The sequence below is a fragment of the Dermacentor andersoni genome, chromosome 9 (assembly GCF_023375885.2).
Source record: "Dermacentor andersoni chromosome 9, qqDerAnde1_hic_scaffold, whole genome shotgun sequence".
NCBI classification, from domain to species: Eukaryota; Metazoa; Arthropoda; class Arachnida; order Ixodida; family Ixodidae; genus Dermacentor; species Dermacentor andersoni.
Window position 1 is genome coordinate 65,422,225 of NC_092822.1, and position 23,913 is coordinate 65,446,137.

Consider the following 23,913-nt stretch of genomic DNA (forward strand, 5'->3'; position numbering starts at 1 on the left):
TTCACTTCCGCATAGCAGAGAGAAAGTTACTTCACAGGTATTCTACGCAAAACTGAGAAATAAAATTAAATCATACGAGTTAGTGTTCCAAGGCAACCCACAGGCTACGAGAGGTGCCGTAATGCGGAGTTCCAGGTTAATCTAAAAAATTCGGATTTTTTAACGTGCTTATTAAACTTCACCCCCGAAAAGCCTATCACCATTCTGTGTCAAGAAAAATTATAACTTGATGGCCTTTATTTTGCAGTTTGAGCTTAAAATTAATTAGTAAAGTGATTACTTGATAATTATAATTAGTCTACCGAGCTATCCACAACTAAAGCTTCACTGTATTCACTCAAAAATGCTACTACAGGTTTTGCGTTAAACTTCCAGTGCTTAACTCATTATTTTGAGGTATCAAACTCTGTGTGTCAAACATACATTGGGCTTTGCGGGGTTAAGTACATGAGCGTTTTTTAAAACTACCCCCCATTGGAATGTGGCAGCAACAGCAGGGAATCGAGCCCACGGCATCGCACCCAGCAGCAGGATGTCACAGCCACCAGTGCGGATAACCAACAACTCCACAGGGTGTCCTTTTGTGTATATATAATGTACGGATTCGTTTTCACTTTATTATGGCGTCAACAGAATCAGCAACAACGCTGATCTTTACAAAGCTCGTGAAACGTCGACGGCCAGGGCAAAGGACTAAGAAGTAAACAAGGTGTGGCCCAACAGCAGAAGAAAAAGGACTAACAAAACACAGTTGGCATAATGAGCTTCGACAGTCCATGATGCATGGTTCGTCAGTTTGCAACAAGCACAAAATGCTTCAATTTTGCATTCTTTCCAGACAGTTGCACTGCAGGCCAAAGGGTAACGAAAGCGTAGTAACAACAAATAAGAACACTGGTATCTTCTCACCATAGAAGTGGCTGCATTCGCAACATGCACTGGTACTCTCGCTTCTGCTTTCTTTGAAAAAAACAAAGCCACGAACCGCTACCGAACATCTGAAATTAACATGGTTTTAGTGCTGTACCAAGATGTGGCAAGGCAAGCTTTGGTTTAAATAGCCAACAAAGCCAGGAATGTGAGGTCATATTTTTTTTTAAAAAGGCCTTGTCGAGCGCAACCTATGTGTAGTCTTTGCCAGATGTGAGTGGGTCTTCTACAATGCTTTTGTGCAATATCTTCTCTGCCTCATTTCAGTTATCTGGCACGAGTTTTCAAACTGTTCGGCGTCGGGGAAGCCCAGTGGTTGCCAACAAATGCCAGAGGAGTCCTCTGTGTCCCTGCCCCACTGTCTAACAGTGCGCTTAGACAGCAGGTTTTAAATACTTTTGGTGTGCCGCCATACCCTATCGCAACGTACACTTGAATGCTAAAATACAGACTTTACACAAAGCCTTACGGCACAAAAACCTTCGGCATTAGACGAACAATATGGCAGCACCCAAAGCTCTAAATTCTATAGACAGTGATGAAATCTGTGTTCCAATTATTTTGTTGAGAAAAGGAAAAGACCCCTGTGTGCTCTCAAAAGTTTCATGAACACATACGGTCACGACATGTTTTGGTGGCAGCAACAGTTATACAAATCATGGCAGCCTTCATACTTTTGACAAAGAATGCACCGCTTCACAACTTGTCCAATACTTTTGGGAAAGTTGGCAAGTGGGATAAAAAAAGCGCACTCAATTTTTCATGCAGTTATTCTAGCAGAAAATATAAGCAATGCTGCCTGCTGCAAGGTATTGGTTACAAGCACTGCAAGGCAAAGTGTTTCTGATCAACAGCTAATGCAAAACTTCACGACACATTCGAAAGGACAAGCCCAAATGTAGCATTATTCTGGTAATGGCTATAACATGACAAGTTGTGCTTGCAAACACGGATTCGATGCTCTGAGCTGGGTGTGACAAGCAGTGGCCTGGTACTTCAGAAAGTGCCACAACAAGCAGTCACTCGCGATCTTCTAGACATTGGTTGCTTCTCACTACAGACCATGATCACAGCGATCAGTTTTAACATCCAAAGCTAGACTCTTAAGATATGTCCGGCAAGATGTGGTGGTCTGCTGATCGTTTCACATCATCTCCGACAAGACATAAAAGATGCCTTCTCCAACAAGTGAAGGTGGGTAAAAAAAAGACGATATTGCCACACATTCTTTTGCCACGAGGTTGGGAGAAGGCAGCAATTGTGAAGACATTTACAACTAGCTATCCGCATGGAACAAAAAAAAAAAAAAAAAAAAAAAAGACAAAAGCCTCCTTACAGTTGGCACGATCACAGTTACGAACGTGCTCGGGCAGCCAAGGCCCTTGTGAGCTGCAGTTTGGGCCACAACTTTGATATTCGAAGAAAAGAGGGAATAAACCTCTCCTCTCTGATCATTAAAATGCGGGTTGAGTACACATTCCCAGTCAACTTATCTCACCACACAACAGCGCAGGAACTTCGGCAGATAGCTTTTCTGCCAAATAACGTTTCCTCCCCAACTAGTTTCTTTGGCCATTCAGACCTTGTCACCTGCAAGTACAGAACCACCTCGAAAGTGGCAGTCACAATCAAGACCTGTCAATTGATTTCATTACTTGAATCAACTACCACATCATTCTCATTGCACAGTCGTTTTGACAGTTATTCCTTCAGCACCTGCGCAGTCTGCTGCTCTAATTTCTTGCATTAATGATCTGGGTGTCGTGAAAATTAACTCCTTCAAAGGTCCTAGTCTAATGAATTCATCCAATAAAGTTTCCCTGGCTGACAAGTGTGCCTACACAAAACGAAAAGGTAATTGGGAAAGTATGGAAGTGTCTGGCTACATTACTCGCACAGTGCTATAATTGGCAACAATCGCTCATCTGTAACCAGCGCAAGCACTTCATCATCATCATCAGCTAAACAAAATCGCATAGTTTAAGATGAAGACCTCAAGTGGAGAATGTGAGCCAGAACTATAAACGGCGCAGTCTGCAAGGGTGACTCTACAGGTGTGTATTGAAGCTCTCAAAAATGGAAGCAACATCACCGTCAGACTCTTAAAATCAACTTTTTCTTGACAAATGGTGCACCACCAGTCCATGCTGGAAGCAGCACATACTGCAAGTACTGCTTTCTCGGGGGGACCTAAGACATTGCAAACAGAGTAACACCAGCATTGCGAATACTTAGTGTTGTCCCTAGAAGCAAGCCTGCCGAAACAGTTCTTCTGTCTAAACTACCCACTGATTTTAGACTCCAACTTTGAACAGAGGTGGCATTGCATGATATGTTTCGTTTAGATAATGAAAAATTGCCTGTAACCCCAAAAAGCTTGAAAGCAGTTCCACATCACGAAAAGTAGAACAACTTGTTAGCCTTTATTTCTGGCCATGGAGAGTGTACTTGTACAAAATAAAATTGTTGTTTTGTGTTAAAATTATTTATTAAACCTTAGTAATTGGTTTCATGAGCTATACGAAACTAAAAGTTAGCACCGGCTTATCAAAAGGCTATAGGGATCAAAACAAGGCCCTATAGCCCATGGGACGTGCTGTGGGTTAGGCTGACAGATAGACGACCGTCCAGAATAGAAAGCAAGAAAGAACTGATGTTTTATTCTCCCGAGCACCTGCCTCGAGCAACCTGAGCATGGTGAAGGAACATGGCCAAGTTGGGCTGCATCCGAGCAAAGCAAGAGAGCCATAAAAAAAATTAAAACAAAAAAAGGAGGTTTACCGCTGGGGGCACCGGACGTGTGCTCAGCTAACCCTTTTTTGAGGTGATTGTCCTGGCGCCACAGTGAGCTTCGCGTTAAGTTTCCCGTGCTAACTCAGAATACTGAGGTACCAAACTCTGCGTATCCAAAATGACACATTGGGCATTGTGGGCTCCGTACTCTGCCTGGATGCCCTACGTGTTGTTCGTATAGATCAGTAATGCATCTCATTGGCAGTGACGCCAAACCAGGACAGCTAAGTTCTCGGTAGGAGGAACAGTGGTGACCCCTGTTCTACGAAGGCAAAATCGTCACATACAAGGCAGAATCCAAAGAATGATTCCACCAACCTTACAACAGACGGCGCCATTGCTTTTAAGAAAATCTTGCAAGTTTTTTGACCAGGACTTTTCAGATGAGTACCTTTAATGTATTCTGGACAAGGCAGCCATGAATCTATCTAGATATATCGAAACACTACACATGACACAAAAGTACAATGCAAAATGCCACCTCTGCAAAAAATAAGAGTCCCAGTGGACCACCACCTTAGCCAGGAGAGTCAAATATACAAGGTGCCCTTAGAGACAACACAACACTTGATATCCGCACACTTGCCTTCAATAACAGCTCCTGCTCGTAAAAGACACATACATAGCTTTCCATCAAGCCAGATGTTTTCAAGGTGCAAGCAAGATAAGGTGTAACTGATTTGAATGGTGCTTTCACAGAATCACAATTTGCCACTTGGCAAGGTCATTGTCTGGACTAGATCCACGAACACAGACGCGCAGTGCTGCGTGTTCTTGTTCCACGTCAATCTACAAAGTTTCGAATGACCTTACACCATGCCACGTGATCGCCCTACCTTTCTGCATGCTGAAAATTGCTTTCCTGTGTCCACAAGACCGACAAGCCCAATGAGAAAATCAAAATACTGTTCCGCAACTATTTCAGAAAAAAAAAAAGTTAATTATTTTGGTGGAATATAGAATGCAGCCGTGCTATATGAAAATTCTTGGACCCTTAGTAGTATGGCGATCGACAACAGCTGTCATTATGTCAGTGCAGATGATTAGCAGGTTCAAAGCAGAGGCTGAAACACAACAGAGTGACAGGGCAACCATTTTTAATCAGCATGCCAGAAACAAAAAAAAAAAGGCTGGTAAATCAGCAGGCATATGAAATGAAAGACATTTGAGACGATCGATCTTAGCACTGCAAAAGCAAGCTTGGGTTGCAGTTATAGAAGCTAGAAAAATGCTGTCGACTTTCAGAAATGCATTACAAAATTAAGAACGCCAGAGCTGAAAATATGCTGCGCTCTCATTCTGACCTGCTCGCAACGCAGAATTATCTGCAGTTATCTTTGTCCTCCAGCAACTAAATTACGAGCAGTAGTATGTAGGCTTTAGCTGTCATACGGCTAGGCTGAAACACGAATGCTTGCTGCAGGCCTTCCACAAGCCAAGACAAGCACAAACAACAGTGCAGCACAGAATATACAGCGTAACTTGCTGCTTCACAACAAGAATTTAAAAGAAGCAAAAACAGACAATTTAAAAAGCATGGAATCGTGGCAGCTTCTTTGAGTACTGTTACTGCATGAATGCTCACCTTCATATGGGCAGTTGCTCATAAAAAAAAAAAAAAATCATAATCAACCCATTCAAGCAGCCACACGGTCACAAACTTGAAAACCTAGCCACGAAGTGATAGACACCACAATTCCAAGTTTACTATGCACAGCCCAACAAACGCCCTGCGCTGCGCAGCCACATAGGCAAACTAGAGCCGAATGTGTTCGGCGGGAACCGTGTTGCAGAGACCAACCACAATGAGGAACCACCATGCACGCTTGAACCTCATGAACAGACGTCCCAGCAATGGCAGACGACAACATCACTACCTCCCCACCACACTCCAGTTGTTTGCAGCAGAGGATTGCTGCACAGTACCACCGGCACAACGAGACTCGTGTTGTCACTCGTTTCCATCGACTTGCACACACCCGCATACCCTTTCACCATCCATCGTCGGCAGTGCATTGCACCGACAACGTATAGCACAGTGCAATCACGCCATCAATCTGCCTTGGTGCTGATACGCTGATACCCTTTGGAGCCAGATGATGAATCCAGCTGTTCCCAGCCGTTGTCGTCGTCCCACCCGGAATCCCAGTCGTGGTTTGCCGACGAGCCACCGCCCTTGCCCGACGACTCTTCACCAAAATCGATGAGGAGCTTCTCATCGCCGGCCTTCTTCTTGGACGAGAGTGACTTTGTTGGCGAGAGCTTTGACGTGGGTGACTTGGCTGACGAGCTTTTGCTGGAGCCCCCCTGTTTTGTCGAAGACAAACTCTTGGATGCAGATGCCTTTGCCTTGGACGACTTCTGTGACGGCGACGATGCGGTCGTCACAGGCTCCCAAGCGTCCCCAGCTTCCCAGTCATTCCAGTTGTCATTGTTCTCGTGGTTTGTAGGCTTTGCAGGAGAACTGGAAAAGGAAGTAAGGAAACACATAAGAGACTAAAATCCTGGATTATAACTAGCAAGCACAACAGCCTGATGCCACTTACCACCATACTTTGCAGCGGCCTTAGTTTCAGATTATAGTTCGTAGTGCTCTCTCCTGTGCATCATTTACTAATTGTGCAATAGTAATCATGAGCGTGTGTTGGCGTGCGTGCATGTGTGGAACTTTTTGAGATCAAATGTTATCTAGCATCAGTCCTGCAGCTTTCGGATGGTCACAATGGCTTTAACTTTAGCCATAAAGCCAACAAAGGGATGAGTGAAAATGCACTGCCAATTCCTTCCCACTTTCCCATTCACTTTTCACTTCACCCAACTATGGGTGGATGAACAGCTTGCAAAACAGTAACCATGGGCGAAAATGGTACGCCTAGGCCACAGATGTATACCATGGTAAATAAGTTTTTAGAAGCATGCAAAGGGCTCCTTTTATGGTTTGTTACTTACTGCCACAATGTCACAACAGCACAAATAAAAATGCCCGTCTCATTCCCACAGTGTATACCAAGTTGACATTTTCAAATTCCCAGAGTTTTCCAGGTTTTCCCCGAGTGCCTTAGTGACACAGAACTTCGTTTTATATGGATATGGGCTGACACCATGTCGCCCGATGCTGTCGCTTTCTAGTAAACATGTTAAGAAATTAAAAACAAAATCTACTCCAGTTTGAATAGTAAGTAGTGTTCATATTATTCAAGAAGAAAACAGAAGGGAGGGGTTAGTAAAATGCACAGTGAACAAAGTATCTTGGAAATAAATGGTAAAGACCATTGCAAATCGAGTCGAACATTTTCAAATACGAATAAAAAGAGATGTATACAGAAGCAAATATTTTCAAATATGAGCTATTTCTATCAATTTATAACAAGCTCATTGGTATGAAGCCTGAACTTTGTCACAAGTAAGATTCTCTCAGCAGCTGGAAAGACAACCTCAACTGTCCTGACATACTCTCAAAAAAAAAAGAAAAAGGCGCTCCCATGGCGTCGGCCAAAGCTGCATCGCAAGAAAGGGGTCATGCTCAAAACTATGCTGCACCCGCACTTCAATTTAGTGACGAGGACTCAAGATACGATTCCGAGAATGACAGCAAAGAGATTCAAGCTCTGATGGTGACAATGTTTTGAGTTGGCATGGGACATCCGCAGCTCTTCCCCGGCGAGTTGCCTTTATGACCTTGAGTGCTTTCCTTCCTTGTGCGCGCTTATCTGCCTATCTTTTTGCACGACCTGAGAGCTCTACTGATTATCTTCAGGATGCCTACTTCACTTGGTTATGATGTGCTGCCATCGGCAGCAAAAAAACTTCTGTTCACGCCAAGGAGGCCGCCCATAGCACATCTCGGCCCAGCACTACAGATCAGCGCAAGACAGTTTACAACAACATGGGATTTCATTCTACTCTTCTTCTCTGCAGAGGTGATAAAGACAATCTGCAAAAATGCGAACAGCTATGCTTGGATGCATAATCTTGTAGTTGCCCAGCTACACTGAGAGCCATCGTTCCTGCAAAAGATGCATGACTCTAGACTAACTGGTGAAGTACATTCCTTAGACTTCCCATCGGACCATCCTCAGCAGCTGCCGAAAAGGTGGAAGTGAAAAATGTGTTACGAGGACCGCAAAGTTGAACAAAAACCTGACCTTTTGTGGAAAAAGTGCTTCACAAACTCCAGGAACTGCTTCACTGCATGGCATGAGTGATCAACTGGTCTCAGTTTCTTTATTGTATTCGAAGAATGGCAGTGTACTGTGCAATTTTTTCAGACACTATACCTCAGTTATTTATCTTTTAAATGTAACTCCTGAATTTCCCTTGATATTAACGTTTCTGTAGATATGTTTTTATTGTTGTTTTTATCAACTGGCAGCAAAATGGCATTTTCTAGAATTTTTATGTTTTACCTAATACATTTTGTTGCCTGGCAACATATGTTTTCGGAAAGGGCATTTCATTATGCACAACATGCTACGCTGCAATATGTGCCGAGATGTTATTTGTAGTGGTAAATAATTTTTTTCCCGAGACCTATAAAAAATGACCATTTTCTTGCGGTAACGAGAGAGTTAAGGGCTCAAATCACAGGCACGTCCGAAAAAAGCTCTGAAGGCCTGCCAGTACACTTATTAGGCATATCGGTGCTCGTACTGTGACAGGAGACGGCGGGTGCACGCGTGTTTAAGTAAGGAATACATACTCTGTCCCATGACATTTGCCCCTTCCTACGCTTGTTAAGCTTCACCGCAATACTTCCCGTAGGTTTCACCGCGTAACATTTATGTATTGAGGCGAAGCTGACTTTCGGAAACATGCATTATGCAACGCGCCGTGCTTTCCTAAGCCAACCGCGAGGATTACAAAGGCGGAGTCAGTGCCATTGCTGACAGCGACGAATTCTTTCAATGAAAAACACGCCACCGAACGGCAAGAAGCTTATCGTCGAAACAGCCAGACTTAGCGTCGCCGCGGTGGTGGCTACAGCTGCCAGCGGGTCTACGTGCGAGTGCGCCGGTTCGAGGAGGCGAGATAATCAAAATGGCGGCGGTGGTGGCTTTGATTAATGCCGTTTCGGACCTGCGGTCACGGCAAAAAGTCCGGAAAATCGGATGGCGAACCGTTGTTGCGTCCGAAATTTCGACGTTCTTATGTATTGATTCTACGGCCGCGAAGCCGTCCGAATTATCGGGCATGTCCCAAATATCGGGCGTCCGGAAAATTGGTCGTTGACTGTGCACTGGCCAGCTCCTCCAGCCGACGGCACGGCGTCAGAGACGATTCGTTACGGTTCCTCACTGTTACTCAAGCCAGCATTAGCGCGATTTTCGTTTCCTTTCAATAAAATTACAACAAATTTTCCCTGATACAAGCACACATTCCCTGAGTATTTCCAGACTACTCAAACTCCCTGAGAATTCCCAGTTTTCCCACTTGGTAGACAACATGCAGGCTCTACTTACACATAAACATAAGGAAAGGAGCACAATAAGACTATCCACAAAGCATGGGGTGCAAGCCCCCTTAACTTGCCCCAATGTGCCCAATGAGCACTCAACCAGAAAGGTCACAAATGCACAAAGGTCATGTGCACTGTATGTTACATTCAAGTGACACGCATACTGAGAAGCCAAAGGATATGTCAGCTACCAGGCATTCACTCAAAATATCCTTTGCCAGTGGGTCACTATGTACTGTACAGTACACCTTAAAGGGAAGACCTATTTTGTATTCAAACTAAAATAAATTGAACGTAGGGTCAGCTTTATAGGAAGAGTGTTTGTTCTGATGCATTAAGTAGACTTACATTGGAAAAAGATTTATTGCCAAGATTGTTAAGTGAAAACTGAGCTGTAATACCAATTTGATGTTCCCATTAACACCGCACTGTAATGTCATGTGCACCGTAATGTCAAAGCCATATGTCAAAGCCAGATGGCAAGAATGCCATCTGGCCAACAGCCAAGGGCCCTTTGCTGCACACAACCATGAATTTGCAAACCACAATGTGAACTAGCCTTTCTCCCCACGCATCTAGTTCCCCCCCCCCCCCCCACGCATTTAGTGCATTTAGTTTTCCAAGTCCACTACGTAGACTGCATTTGTATACTGTATCAGCTACTCAAGGAAGTGCAATGTGTATACACATTGCTGGGATACCTACCTGCCCTGAAGTCGTGCTGACCACATACACACACAGAACATATTTGTCAACCCAATCTTGTCAATATCTGGAGGAAGCAGATGGCAAGTACACTCCTATGCTTCTATGGCAAGGCAACAAGTTCACCATAATATGCTGGTTAGAGGCATGAAATATCTACAACCTTTAATTAAAGGGTGTTCTAGGTGTCATCGCATTTTGCCATCTCATATGTGAAGCAACAAGGAAACAAAGTGTTGAACAGCATTTACGCACCACAAATAGTTGTTAAAATACACAAGCATGGCCTTGTTTGCTTGGCTTTCCTTGCTTTCATACCCCTGTATTTCCTCGATTCCAAACAGCTTCAGCTGCCAAGTTTTGGAGTCCGGTCCAGATCCAATCAGTTTGGTGTGGTCCTATATGTCCCAAGCCAAACAGCACCTCGTCTGCTTTTTGAGACGAGATGTCCCATGTTTCAGTCAAGATAGGAAGGCCAAAAACATGCCAGCGTGCGGCCTTTGCATCTTTGCTTTGAACAGGCAACCACAAGCACTTAAACATTGCTTTGTTGACAGTGCTATTTATGGGAACACAGTGCCTAACTAATCTTGTCTGGAAATGTGGATTTAGTCTGTTGTTTGTTTACTTTGTGCTAGGGTCCAGTTTAGAAGTGTTCCACCACAAGTTATTTAGGCCACTAAAGCTGCGGTAGCCCAAACAGCAAACAAATGCAGTGTTCTAAAATACTAAGATAACAGAGTTCCTATATGTTTAGTCAACAGCTCCTTTCATGATAGACAACAAGCAGACAGTCCCATTACGTTGAGCAAACCACAAAGCCCACTAGGCCAAACCATGCATTGGGTGCAACATTAGGTAACACTGCATTTCAGCAATAACCTCGTGCTAAGCGATTTAATGTGTGAATTCACTGCTGAGAGCACTAGTTAACAGCAATGACTGGCTCCACCATCAGCTGATGGAGAAATTTGCATGTTCAGTATCTTTTCTTTAGAAAGAACTATCCACCTCGCAAAAGCCTTCATTGGTGATGCATAAATCAAACTGTGCTCAGTGACACATCAAGGACACATCAGCACATGCCCCTCAAATGCAACCTCACGAATAAATGTGGCCTTCTGGATCTTCTTGCTATGTGGGGAAGCTCGAATTTCTCGTGTCCCGGGCCTGAAGTAGACCTTCCCTGCACGAATTCGCATCTCCTTGCGTTTGGCTTTCCCGCACGGCAGACACGCAACGATGAGAGTCACGAGTTGTAGTTACTTAGCTGCAACGAGAGATGGTGCGAGTGTTCAGATTCCCGGGAGTGCCACCTGACACCGTGGTTACCAAGAAAACTTTCCTTGCATGAGAGGCCAGTCCACTCTGTAATCTATCACACATTACTGCAAGCTGCCTTGTTTCCAACACATACTAATCTTGGCTGTTTACATTGCTGAACCATTGGGGTCGTGCCTCTATATTGTGCTGCGCTATATGTAACAAAACTTTGTTTTCAGTTGGAGCACAGCGTCGTGCCTTCATAAGAGATGGCTCTCCTGCATTCATGGCCTGTCACTGACTAATAGATACCTGGGTTAATGCTATAGAAAGAAAGCTATGCTAAGCATTGTATTAATTTAATGCAGAGCTATCGAATGTGAATGCATAGAAATGGAGTATACAGATATCTTACTCAGCAACAAATGTGTCTCACAATGCAGCAGTCTTGCAAAAGTAAAAAATTATGCTAGAGAGAATTTTATAAAGTGTCCCAGTCAATGCTTCCTTGACAAAAGTTAAAGAAGGTCCGACATATATACAACCATGAAAGCCAGAAAGTTGTTTACATTGGTACTAATCTACTCCACACTTTAATTCCTCTGTAGATGCATCAGGACACTGTCAACAGCCAGCCAGTTAGATGCACACAGAAAGTTAGGTGCAGCATGGAGACTGCTAAGCGTAAGAGTGAGTAGCGAACAGTATGGGTAGCTTTACATGCAGGTGCAAAACACGAAGGAGACTCGCATTGCGCAACAAGAAAATGCGTCGTGATCGAGGAAGAGCACAAGAGGGTCGCCGCACCTAGCACCACTGTTGCCAGCTGACCAGTTCCAGCCGTCCTCTTCTCGTTCGGGGCTGAACGGCCGGTCATGCTGCTGAAGTAGCGGAGTGTCGCTGCAATCTGGATTCTGGTTCCTGTGGAAGACAGACACAGAGACACGCACATGCAGCAGACGGACAAGGACAGAGAACTCAAGACGCTGGGAGCACAGCAGTAAAAGCCACAGTAAAGGACAGTAAGACAGTGAAGGAGGCTGCAGCTAAGGACATTGCAAAATTGAGGCAACTTTACCATGTGACTCACTCACGAGACAGCTACAGCATGATCCACTTATAATGTTATTGCACATTACAGCAGATAGTTTACTATGGTCTATATTCTTCCATATTGGCTGTACACAAAATCTAACCCTATACCCTCAAGTAATTTTTGTAGGAAACTATAAATTTGAATTTTGTCTATGTGGTGTGGAAGGTACTGAAAAATAGAATGATCATGGGAGCAGCAAGAGCCGAGGGAAGTTACAGCGTCTTATTAAAGAAACAAGCTGGATTAGTTCCACGAGCAGTTCAGGGCATTGTTTGTAATTGGTGATTATACCTCCTGACTTCAAACATTTTAGTTATCATCAAACAATCTTATAATTTTATTCGAATGCATTTTCATAAGTCTCACAAACTTCCTTGAAGCACAAACTGTCCATGTACAGAGAAATAAAATACTGCCCTGTGGCATTATACAGCCAAAGGAGGTGTATATAACTGTCTACAAATCCCAAATGGGCTATAATAATTACGCGCAGGGGGCATCAAAGTGCGAAGCATACCATTTGTTCGACATGAAAATGGATACAAAGTAGACGTTTCCAAACAAACCACCACTTAATTATCCCTACTGCTAAGACAAACAAAGGAGTCATTCATGCAGGCAACAGGCTAGACGGCAAGCAGAAAAAGAGCTTTGTTGCTAGCCGACCGCTTGCGCTAAAGTCGTCATGGTCACTGTGCGATGTGTCATGCCACCAGGACGATGAAAAGCCGCAATATAGTTTGATCCACTTCTCGTTTATCTGCATCCGTACAGCAGAGGCTGTTAAAGGAATACTAGCATGAATACTTATTGTTTCTTGCGTTACGTGAAGGTTCAAGCCCAACCCAAACCTAGAAAAGATACTCTCAAGTGTTCAATGTCCCAAATATAATGCCCGTTTCTACAGTTCAGTTTCGGGTTTTGTACACAGGAGCTGGAAGTGTCACAACATGATACACAGGCACGCTTAGTTTGTGCGACTGCTGATGGATGCACCCAGAAGAAATGCATGCAGCAATCAACATCATACCTTGCCTTATTGTCATATGATGTTAACAAGTGTCACTCCAGGTCATGATGCCATACTTAATGTCAATATCATCAGGGACGTTATATTGGGGCCACCTTTGGTATCAAGTTAGAGTATAAGTGTTTGCCAACCTTCACAATTGCTAATTTGCATCATTTTAAGTGCAAAAGTGTGTGATAGAGTTTCTACAACTTTGAAAATATGTGCCAGTACTCCTTCCTAGGCTCACCAATATGGCATCTGTGATGTCATGGTTGAGCAAGCCATAGACAGAATAAGAGGTCAAATGCAAATTTTCGAGCCTCACAGTCAGATGAGAAACATAAGGTGCATGAAAGAAAACACGCTTTAGCTTTCGTTTTGTACGTTTTCTGACCGCTAGACTGAATGTGTGGCTCCCTTGACAAGAACTCACTGGTATTTAGTTTAGTGACTAACGTATGGTAGCACACCTTAAACTGAAAAGCTGCTCATTTTTAATTGCATGATATAGCACCATGCTTTTCAACGCTAAACACACTTAAGCTAAGACAAAATACACAATATGCCGAGATCAAAGTAAGTGCTCAATTACCAGGTGCTGTGGCCCCATAGTGAAGGTAGAAGAATGCAAGTAACCATGCAGTGCACCGCAGAGAACTGTAAATGGTCGAAACTAACCTGGATAATGACACCAAGGAGTCCCTTGTAGCCAAAGCTACAGATTTGTGAAGTTATTCAATAAGCACTACCTAATTTCAGCAAGATCATGCCAATTTCTGGTTAGTATTGAAATTTGCTTTTCCACATGCATAACAGACATCTGAACAAATAATTCCAAGGACATGGCCAACACTAAATGCAGTAAATGGCAGTGCATAAGTTTTTTTACATTTTTTTTAGTTTCGATGCTGTACTATCTTAAATATAAATAAGTTGGTCTTGGTTACCCAGCACATAAAGTTTGGAATACTAACAAATCCAAGTTTGGAGCAAGCTTCATGCTCTAGCATTATGCAGTATCCAGTGCAACCCACTGAACAATGTGCAGCATGAATTAACGATAACCATAACTGACAGCGTTGTTAATGACCACCGATTCACATGTGTCAAGCTGTCAGTACAACCTAGACTGCCATGAGATGATCAATGCAGACTTCACAGACTCCAACAACTAACTTGCAACACCTCAGTCACCATATGTTAGCACTGCGCTTTGGTCACTAAGATATATGTATGATAGTTTAGCACTATCTTTATTAAGAAAAATTTAGCCTCATCTCTACATTCAAGGAACCTTGGCCAATTTTTCATTGAAACATTATTCCAAAACGTTCAAGGCCTGCGGTGGCATTGCAAGCTGGTGCATCGACGGCCCAGTTGTTTGTTGCCATGAACCAAAAAAATATATAAAACGTAACCGACACCTGTGTGCACAAACTTCGGATAATGGATGAAAGCTCAGACAATATGCTCGGAACAGCTGTTACATAGTGCGCTGAAGCAAAGCGTAATAGCTTTCACACAAGTTCTACTGTCGCTCTATAGCTTAACAATGTTCATGAACTTTACAATAACAATGTGACAACTGTTGCAGTTTCGCTTAGTTACAATGCTACACCCAATTTTAACAAGGTTAATTAACTTTAAGGGAGCCACATGCCAGCTGTTGCTATTCCTGCCAGCTAATGCACTGAATGTTGCCTGCTAAATAACCACAGACATGGAGTATCAAAATAGGTTTCAACCCTGTTTATGCATTGCACATTCTCTCCCGTCCAAACAAATGCTTGACTTAAACACGACAAAAGTGCACTTGTCAAAAGTGAAAAAACGACATTCCGCTTTCTATGTACTTATTAAATGCACCAGAAAAAGACGTAACTGTTGAGCTCCTGTTACGTTTATGTCTACCTCATTGTAAATAGCATGACATCGCTATGACTATTGATTTTTCACAGACCTGGGCTTCTCTACTGCGCACCAAAACCACGGTACACGAGCGTTTTTGCATGTGGCCGCGGCGGCTGGAAGTCGAACCCGCCGCCTCGTGCTCAAAAGCAGAAACGTCATAGCCAATAAGCGAAATAAAACAACTACGCATGCGGTAATGTCGCGGCTATATGGGTAAAGTGTTTCGACAAAGTCGCCAAGGTTAGCTTCGATCAACTCTGGGGCTCACACTACTGTCATCACCTCTGGGGTACATATATATACATCACCTATTCTACGCAACCTTCGAAGAGGCGCGTTCCACACCACCAATGCCCTTTCGCGGCAGGGGAGGGAAGCAAGGCTCGACTGCGACACGGACTCACTTTGCGTGGCGAGCCACCCTGCAACCCTTTCGCACGGCGGCTCCCTTGGTCGGTTCCTGCAGCAGCAGCGAGTGCTGACCGATGCCGGCATTCTTGTAGAGCCACTCCATAGTTCGCGGCAGCGGGCCAGCAACAGCTGTTACCGTCTCCGTCTGCGAGTCGCCTGGCGAAGCCGGCGCTGCGCTCTCTCCGCAGCGTCTCGGCTCCTCCCGAGGATAACGTGCAGCCGACGGCGCGCGCTCCGATTGACCCGCGGCGACAACAGCAGACGGCGACAACAGACGGCTGAAAGCGGTGTGTGTCGTGCACACGAAGAGGTTGCGGGCGCGACGCGCGGTTGCTTAAAGACGTCCGTTATCAGCGGTCGCCCCCTACCGCGCCGCGACAAGTGATCGGGCGCTCACAAGAGCGACGGATAATGCGAGGGAGGAAGATGAGACGAGGGGATGAGCCCGACGCAGTTTAGGCGGCGGACAGCCGCAGCGGATCGATGGGCGATTATCCCTGCGACGGCGACCGCGGCAGCTCCGGCGAACATCCTACGCAGATTCGCCTCTCCGATGCCGCTCGCTAAATATAGCAGACGATCACACAACGACGCCAACACAGTGATGCGAAGACGCTGCGCATGTCCTGCCGCGCGCTTGTCACTGGTTACGGTGAAAAGCTCTGCTCGCGGCCACCCGTGCACAGTGGAGATGGAGATCGGCGAGCCGCAAACCACAACAACGCCGACGACAGGCCGACACCACACGAACCACACAAGCACAGGTACACGCGCACACAAACAGGCGCCGGCGACGTACTAGTACGTAAGAGCAACACAAACAGAACAAAACGAAAGGGTTGGCTTCTGTCGTCGATGCTCGTGGTCGAACCGGAAGCCCAACTGTCAAAAACAACACCTCGTCGATTCCAACATGGCCGCGCCCGGTAGCCGCACGTCGTCTGCAACGCGCCCACCGGTCAGACGAGCGCGCGCGCGCGTCGTCTGCGTCGGCCGACTAGATCAGACTACTTCGTAGCGCACGCAAAAGCAACGCCGGAAAGCCAACCCTCCTTCTACGCTCGCCAGCGCGTCGAGCGTCAACCGGCGAGCAAACGCAACAGTTGGACAAAAGCGAGCGGCGGCGGCGGCAGAGGCGAGCGACGTCGCTGCATATCTTGGCCAACGCCCGCCTACACGCAGCCGCTGGCGAACGAGAGAGGGGAGAAGGGAACGTGAGCGCCCAGGTAGACAGTTGCAAAGAAAAGCAAAGCGGGCGAGCTCACGGGAGAAGCAAAAGTACTACAACCGGGAAGGACGAACACGTTCGTTCGAGAAATGCGCAACGAAACAAAAAGAAAACGCGCCGGCCGCCCAGCCCGGCGAGCGAGCGATTCAGCGGCGCAGTTCCGCGACCGGTCGCCAGAGGTCAAAGCGAAACAAGTGGAAAGGAAGACCGCCGCGCGAGAAAGTAAAAGAACAAAAGAAACACATGAAGAAAACACCGGGCAGTCGAGCCAGACCCCCGCGGAAACCCGTTCGCTCACCATTCGCTCGCGTTCCTAAAATATAGACGCATTTTCGCCCACTTTCTTTCTTTATTTCCTTCGCGAGACTCCTCAAAGTCTCCCTCGGCAGGTTATTGCATGCCCTTCTTCTCTTTTTTTTTTTTTTCTGACAGAATCGTGGCGCACTTCGAGACGTAGCTCGATACACGCCGTCAGCAGAGAAATGAGAGCTACGCGCGCGCTGACTCCTTACCAGCGACACCAGTGCACATCTGACAGAACCAGAGCACAATGAACGGCAGTAGGTTAGTTTCTTTGTTCACTGCTTTTCGAGCAGACTACGCAAGCGCGCAAAAGAGCAGACGACGTCCGGCTCGGTGCTGCGGAACAGCCCGTCGTCTGCTTCAGTGACGAGAAGCACACGACAGCGAAGACGCCGGGTCACAGGAAACGCCGCTCGTCTAATCCATCCCGCTCCACGACAGCGGCCTCGTTAATTAGGTAATGCGAGCGCCAGCAATTAAAAACGCAAGCGAACAGATGTTTTCTTTTGTTTTGATATTCGACTCGACTTTCAACGCCCGGGATGGGTTGTCGGAAGCTAAAGGCAGCTTGCCAAAACGACACGAGCGTCAAAGCGGGGAGCACAACGAGCCGTCCTCGCAAAGCAAGCAAAACAAGGCGGGTGACAGATACGGCTGGGAAGTCCTTCACCCCGCGTCCTTTTCGAAACCAAGGGTTGCTTCCTGCTTCAACGCAGCTGCGTCGACAAGCAGATTCCGGTGGTGAAACGCCGCAGGGTTGTCAGAAACGTGAAGACAACGCGACCCCTATAGCACTTTGCGGGCGACCGAAGTTCGGGGGGACAGACTGAAGAGGATGCGACGGCGACGGCAAAAATTCGTTAACAAACACTTGTGTTTGCCTTTAAACCAGTCCAGACACAAAGAAAAAAGACGAAGGGAGGTGTGCAGGACACGAGGGCACGACACGTACACTTCTTTCTCGGCCCTTGTCTTCGAGCTGAGTTTTGTTTGTGACCATAAATCCAATCAAACTAGCCCAGTTTGCAGTCCTAATTAATGAAGAGAGAATCCAACACTTTTACAAAGGCGGCGCGCGCAACTTTCTGACCGCGGCAACTGATACGCTAGTGCAGTTAAATAACACCGATCGTCAGGTTCTGGAATGCTTGAGGGCGTTTATTTACGACACGTACACAACGTTACGGCAACATATTTCGGTTATTTTTGTCCAACACGGCAATCGCCTTCATCCTCGCAGTTTCATTTAGACAATGTACGCAGGGGACTTCTCAGTAACGTTTCGCGCGTTTGCAAAGTTCCCAACAGGCAAGCACCAGCAGATTTCCACGAGAACAACGATTATGGGACTAGACACAGTATCCAACGGTGTATACGAGAATGACGATCACCTTCTAAATGGTGTAACAATACAAGGGTGTATATGAGAATGACAACTTTCTAAAGGGTGTAATACTGAAGGTGTGCCTGCAAGAATTAAATGAGAATAACGACTACTCCCAAAAGGGTGTAACACGACACGGGTGCATACGAGAAAGGCGTTTTGTTGTCGAAATTTGCTCCATAAAGAGTGTAACGTTTTTAGGGGTCGTACAAGATGTTATCACAGCTCTTCAATCACTCCATGTGGCAATGACCTCCCCCCCCACAAACACACGCTCATCTTCACGAATGCTTCACGAAGGCCATGCTTGGTAGAGCTGCGGTAGAAAATTTAACAAGATCAGTCTGGCAAATTAGTTCGGCGGAATTCCGCAAGGTGGAGGGAGATTCATGAACGGAAAAATGAGAGAGTTTTTTAGATTAGATTAGGGGGCCTCAACTCTTGCGTTCCCCTGATCGAAAACTCTATATTGACATACACCTGTATGTAGCACGAAGCTACAAAGGAAAAAACGCACGGGTTTCTCAGAAACAAAAGCTTCGTAGTTGAGGAAATTTGTGTGGGTTCCCTTTGTAGCTTTCGTGCTACATTCGGGTGGATGTCAATTTTTCCGTTCGCGAACGAGATCGGTTGCACACACCGCACAAATGCCTCAACAATACGAAACGAGGGCGCGTCTCCTCGCGCGGTGTGGACTTGAGCAACTGATCGTTTACAAAAATCCAAGAACTAGCCCATCGAGACGCCCTAGGGAACTAAACTACAAGAAGCGACATGCGGGCGAACAATGAAATTGCGCACTCTTTTTAGTGTGCAATTTTGCGACGCAACGATAATGGTCATCACTGTTCCGTGCACCGCACATGTGTCGCTGGCGAAACGAAATGGCCACGATATTTGTGACTCTTACCTTAGCCTGACAAGATGACACCCTTAAAGCGTGTATAATCTTTCGAGAGCTTCGCATGCAAGCCCCCCCCCCCCCCCACTTCCCCCCCCCCACCGATAATGAAATGGATCACGGATGATGATCGGAGCTCGAAAGAGAATCAGACAAATGAATACGGACCCTGTCCACTTGATTTGACATACATATACGGCCAAAAGATGTGTCACTGTTTCCCTCGTTCTTTTAAAGTGGCACGCAGTTGAGTCGTGATAAAGGGAACGACCGCCACGTACACTTTTCTGTCCTATCCCGGATCACTTCACGGGGAAACCGTAGAGACGGGCACTTCACAAAAAAAAAAAAAAAAAAAAAAAAAGCGCGGAGACCTTTTTTTTTTTCTTCGAACGAACCAAAGAAACTTTCTCGACCAACAATGGAAGGCAAGGAAAGAAAAAAGACAAAATGGCAGCAACGGCGACGTCGTTCGTGCTTCTGAGAGGCCCACGTAAGTAAGGCGGCTGCCGAACCAACGCGCGTGCAGACGGCGTCTACTCTCTTCACAATCTATGGGGGTGGCGGCCATGCCGCTGTGCTCTCGTATGTACTACGTCCTTCAGATCTGGTTACGCCCACGTTTCCCTGATGACTTCACCGCGCGGTCTCTCTCTCTCTCCGGCGGCAAAAACGAAATAAGAAATTCGTCAAATGACAATGAGATAAAAAAAAGAAGAAGAAAAGACACCATGCAGCTTCGACACGCACGAACGGCCGCTTATAAGGAAACCGGCCTTCCCTCCCTCCTAAGCCTTCTCTACCGTTGTGACGTTGTTTTTGTTTGCGGCGATCGCGCCCTCGGCATGTACGCAAATTCGAAACGGCGGGCGACAAATCGGTTATCGCGGTGGCTCCGCGGGAGAGGTTACGCGATACGTGTGCAGCGATCCAGACGCCGCGGCCGATATTTTATATGCGCCGGGCAAAGTGGACGCCATCGCCCGGCTACCGCCCTATTAAGGTCGATTACATGCGCTCCTGCACGAAGAGAGTTATGCAGCCTTCCCGGCGTTTAGTCCGTCTGCTTCGCGGCTTCTCGCGTCGTCTGCTCAGATTGCGGGCGAGCGAGCGCGTATCGAAACGTGGACGCAGGCGTGGTACGACCGCCCGCACGAACTGTTACACTGGTTGTAACAAGCAGGCAATGGTCAACCCATATCCTCCTATATATATACACACACTCTGTATCTGTGCCCGTACCACAGAAATGCCGTCGTCTTCAAGGTGCTTTTCATGTACACAGTGAGAACCATATTTCGGGGCAGGACAGCGACAAGCGAATGGCGGTGGAAGGAAAAAGTTGTCTGTACTCTAGAAACAATGATGTTAATGTGCGCGGCGGTAACAGATTATTTCATTTTGAAGATCTACTAGCAAATGGAAAATATGCGCATTTCACCCATCGCCACTACTTTATTCATGCCTACGCGTTTTTTTTTTTTTTTTTTTTTGTTAGCAGCGAGCACGAAAAAGATGTGAGAAGTGAGCTCAAGACGAACTCTACAAAGTGGCGGCACAACGTAGATATAGCCACCATGTCATAGTTCCAACGACGACCGCTTCTAATTGCTTTGCCGATGACCTCGTGCAGGCAGGGAACTTACAGGTGGATGTGGTCAACCACACGGTACTTAAGTTTACATTAGTATTCCGCCGAAGCAATGCGAATTGTGACCAGCCAGTAGCTTTCGAGCGAATGGCACTCGTCAAGCGCACCAAAAGAGCGCATGAAACCCCCTTTCAAGCGCGACCAGTGCCGTCATTTAAAAATGGAAATCATATTACGAACAGAAAGAGAGTAAATGATACAGATGCACAAGTTTTCGCTTTTTAATGAATTTTTTTAAAAATCTCTTTATGCTCTTGAACGTATTTTTTCAATGTAACAGTGGAGCAATGTAAAAGTGCATAGTAACCTAAATAAAAACAAGCAAAGAACTAAAGGATATCGAAGGACCAATCGACGGCATGTTTCTCACGCAAGACATATCAAAGGTCGTCTCAACGATAGCAGTGCGTGAACCCAAGTTACTGAAAAAAATAAAATAAAAACATGTTCCTGGTACACGGTGAACTCACAGACAGACGTGCTAAAGAAATCGCAGCCGGGTGTTATCTACAGATTACAGATCCCTTTTTCTTTGTTCAAATAAAAGCGCCAGGAAATACAGCCACTGTTTCTCGAGAGAATAGCGTGACACAAACACACAAAGAAAGAAGAAAACCAAAATAAAGGAATGCTCTTGCCAGCACAATATTCGCAGCACGGACGGACACGGTCGTGGTGTCTGTTTAAATATTGGTAAAACAGACGACGGTTGCGATATATGACCACGTCTGGCGCGAACCCCCATCGTGCGCTTGGAAGGGCGATTCGTACAACTATGCATAAGGCGGCTCGTCGCGTTCGAATACCGGATGGAAGCCAGCTTGTACTGTTAGCACACTATTTGCGAGAGAGAGCAACAGGCTGCTTAGTTCAAAACGTAACCGCATGCTAAGCCTGTCTGCAAGCGCCAAACGAGGTGACTTCAAGACGGAAATACAACTGCCAGCAAGGAGGCTGCTTCCCTGCGAGCACAACCACGTCGTAACGACACTGCTCATCTGGACACAGACCGGTCGGCGGCTGCTCAGGAAGCCAGCAGCACCATCACTGGCCAATGCACATCTGCAAGAAAGGACTTCGCCATACACAGCAGAGGCGAGCGCCATTGTTGAAATCGTTATCCACAGGCAGAGAGGCGTCCCGGAAAGACTATTGAGGATGCGGTCAGCAGGCGCGCACGGGGCTGTCGTCTGTTCCCATGGCGGCAAAGCAGACGACAGCTTGCGATACACTGTTATGCCTACGGCGAACCATCGTTTGCCCGGAAAGGATGCGCAGACGTCGCTGGTGACGCATCGAGTGCTAGCGAGTCCTAGAAGCGAAAAGAAGACAAATTCTATTGTTATACGCTCGTCGCCACCATTGGTGACGCATATACAAGCAGCTCGGCGGCGCACTGTCTACAACGCTATTATTAACTTGGTCCGAAGCTGCAAACAAAGGACATCGACAGGGACTGCGCTGCCTCCGAACGCTCAGATGAAGCCGCGAAAGTAGGGGACACTATATACTAGGCGAAATAGCATACACAGCGACACTATAGGCGAAAGCAACAAAGCCTCCGCTACGGGAAAAACTGCTGCCGCAAGAACAAAACAAAGAATTGGACTAGGGGGAAAACGCACGCGGTTATCTATATATACGGCACGCAAAACTCGGACACCCCTGGCATCTTTCAAGCTCTTTGTGTGCGAAGCAAAGAAGAAAAAGATGGATGCTAACGCGCTCCAAGCACGTGGATACACAGCAGAAACTATGAACGGGGAGGGGGGGGGGGGGGGTAAGGAAAACGGAAACTGCGGGGGAAAAAAAGCGTATATAAGAAAATGAGCGAAGCGATGGCTAGGAAACCGAAACCAAGCGAAGGCCGCACGCAGCACGGACGCCACCCCAGAGGCTTACAGACTCGACACACTTTTTTTCTCCTTCATCTTCTCCTGAGCAAAGTATTTTCGCGAAACTCGGACGTTCCTCCTTTCAACTCACGAGCAGCGCCACAGAGACGAAACAGATACAACAAGAAGAAAGAAAAGTAAACGACTATAACGCCGCGTTCGAACGCGCTATCCTACTGACCACTTCGATGCGCCCGTCGGCATTCAGAACACTCACGCGACCGCATATGCGTGTAACAACGAACAGAACCGTTGCACGCATGCGCGTGATCCTTGCGTCAACTGCACTAGTACCGAGTATGACACAGTCAACAAAGGCGGGCGGAGAACTGCCTCTCGCCCGTGCTTTGCGCTGATGACGATAACGGTCTCTAATGGCAACCCCTTCTTGCTAATCGGGTTTTACCAGCAAGTACGAACGTTTGGAAACACTTGTGCTTTAATTTGATAAAGTTCGTCTGCAAATGCCGCCCCGGGCAACATTAGCGTCTAGTAACGTTGGCCACGGCGTCACCGACTTATCGCGACGCCATGACACAGATCACAATTCACTGACGTCGTACAGCAATAAAGTTAGGCATATACCTGACAAAGAAAACCAGTACCGCGAGAAAAAAAAAAAAGAAACGGAGAAAGAGAAAGAAATGAAGAGAAAGAAAAGAAAAATTGTCTTGTGTACTCGTCGCGTTACTGTTTTTCCTGCTCAATTAAGAAGCAACTTGCCCAAGAAAGTTTTGTGCTATGCGTGTGATGGCGTTGCTCATAAAATATAGACAAAGAGTGCTCAGTGCGTCTATTGGCAGTGCTCGCGCGTGACTTGTCGCGGCGATCACAAAAACGTAGAGCCAATGTATCATGACGTCATAACACCTCCTCCATGGGTACGGAAACCGAGACCGATTCGTGGAGACAAGTATTAGGTAGTAAATTATTTAAAGCGCTCTGACGCTTTCCAGTGTTGCCCCTTTTTCTTTT

General features: G+C 46.3%; 1 protein-coding gene across 4 annotated transcripts in view; it reads right to left on the bottom strand.

Moving 5' to 3' along the window:
• Positions 1 to 576: 576 nt before the first annotated feature.
• ArfGAP1 (ADP-ribosylation factor GTPase-activating protein 1) overlaps positions 577 to 23,913 on the bottom strand; it is a 69,466-nt gene continuing 46,129 nt past the window's right edge. For 3 of the 4 annotated variants that reach the window (XM_050176048.3, XM_050176047.3, XM_072284206.1), the window contains 2 exons: positions 11,954 to 12,067; positions 577 to 6,187 (listed from right to left, as the gene is read on the bottom strand). In XM_050176048.3, the coding sequence (XP_050032005.1) occupies positions 5,776 to 6,187; positions 11,954 to 12,067 (526 nt within the window). In that variant the 3' untranslated portion in view covers positions 577 to 5,775. The remainder of the gene's footprint in view (positions 6,188 to 11,953; positions 12,068 to 23,913) is intronic. The other variant, XM_050176049.3, reaches the window with a different exon arrangement.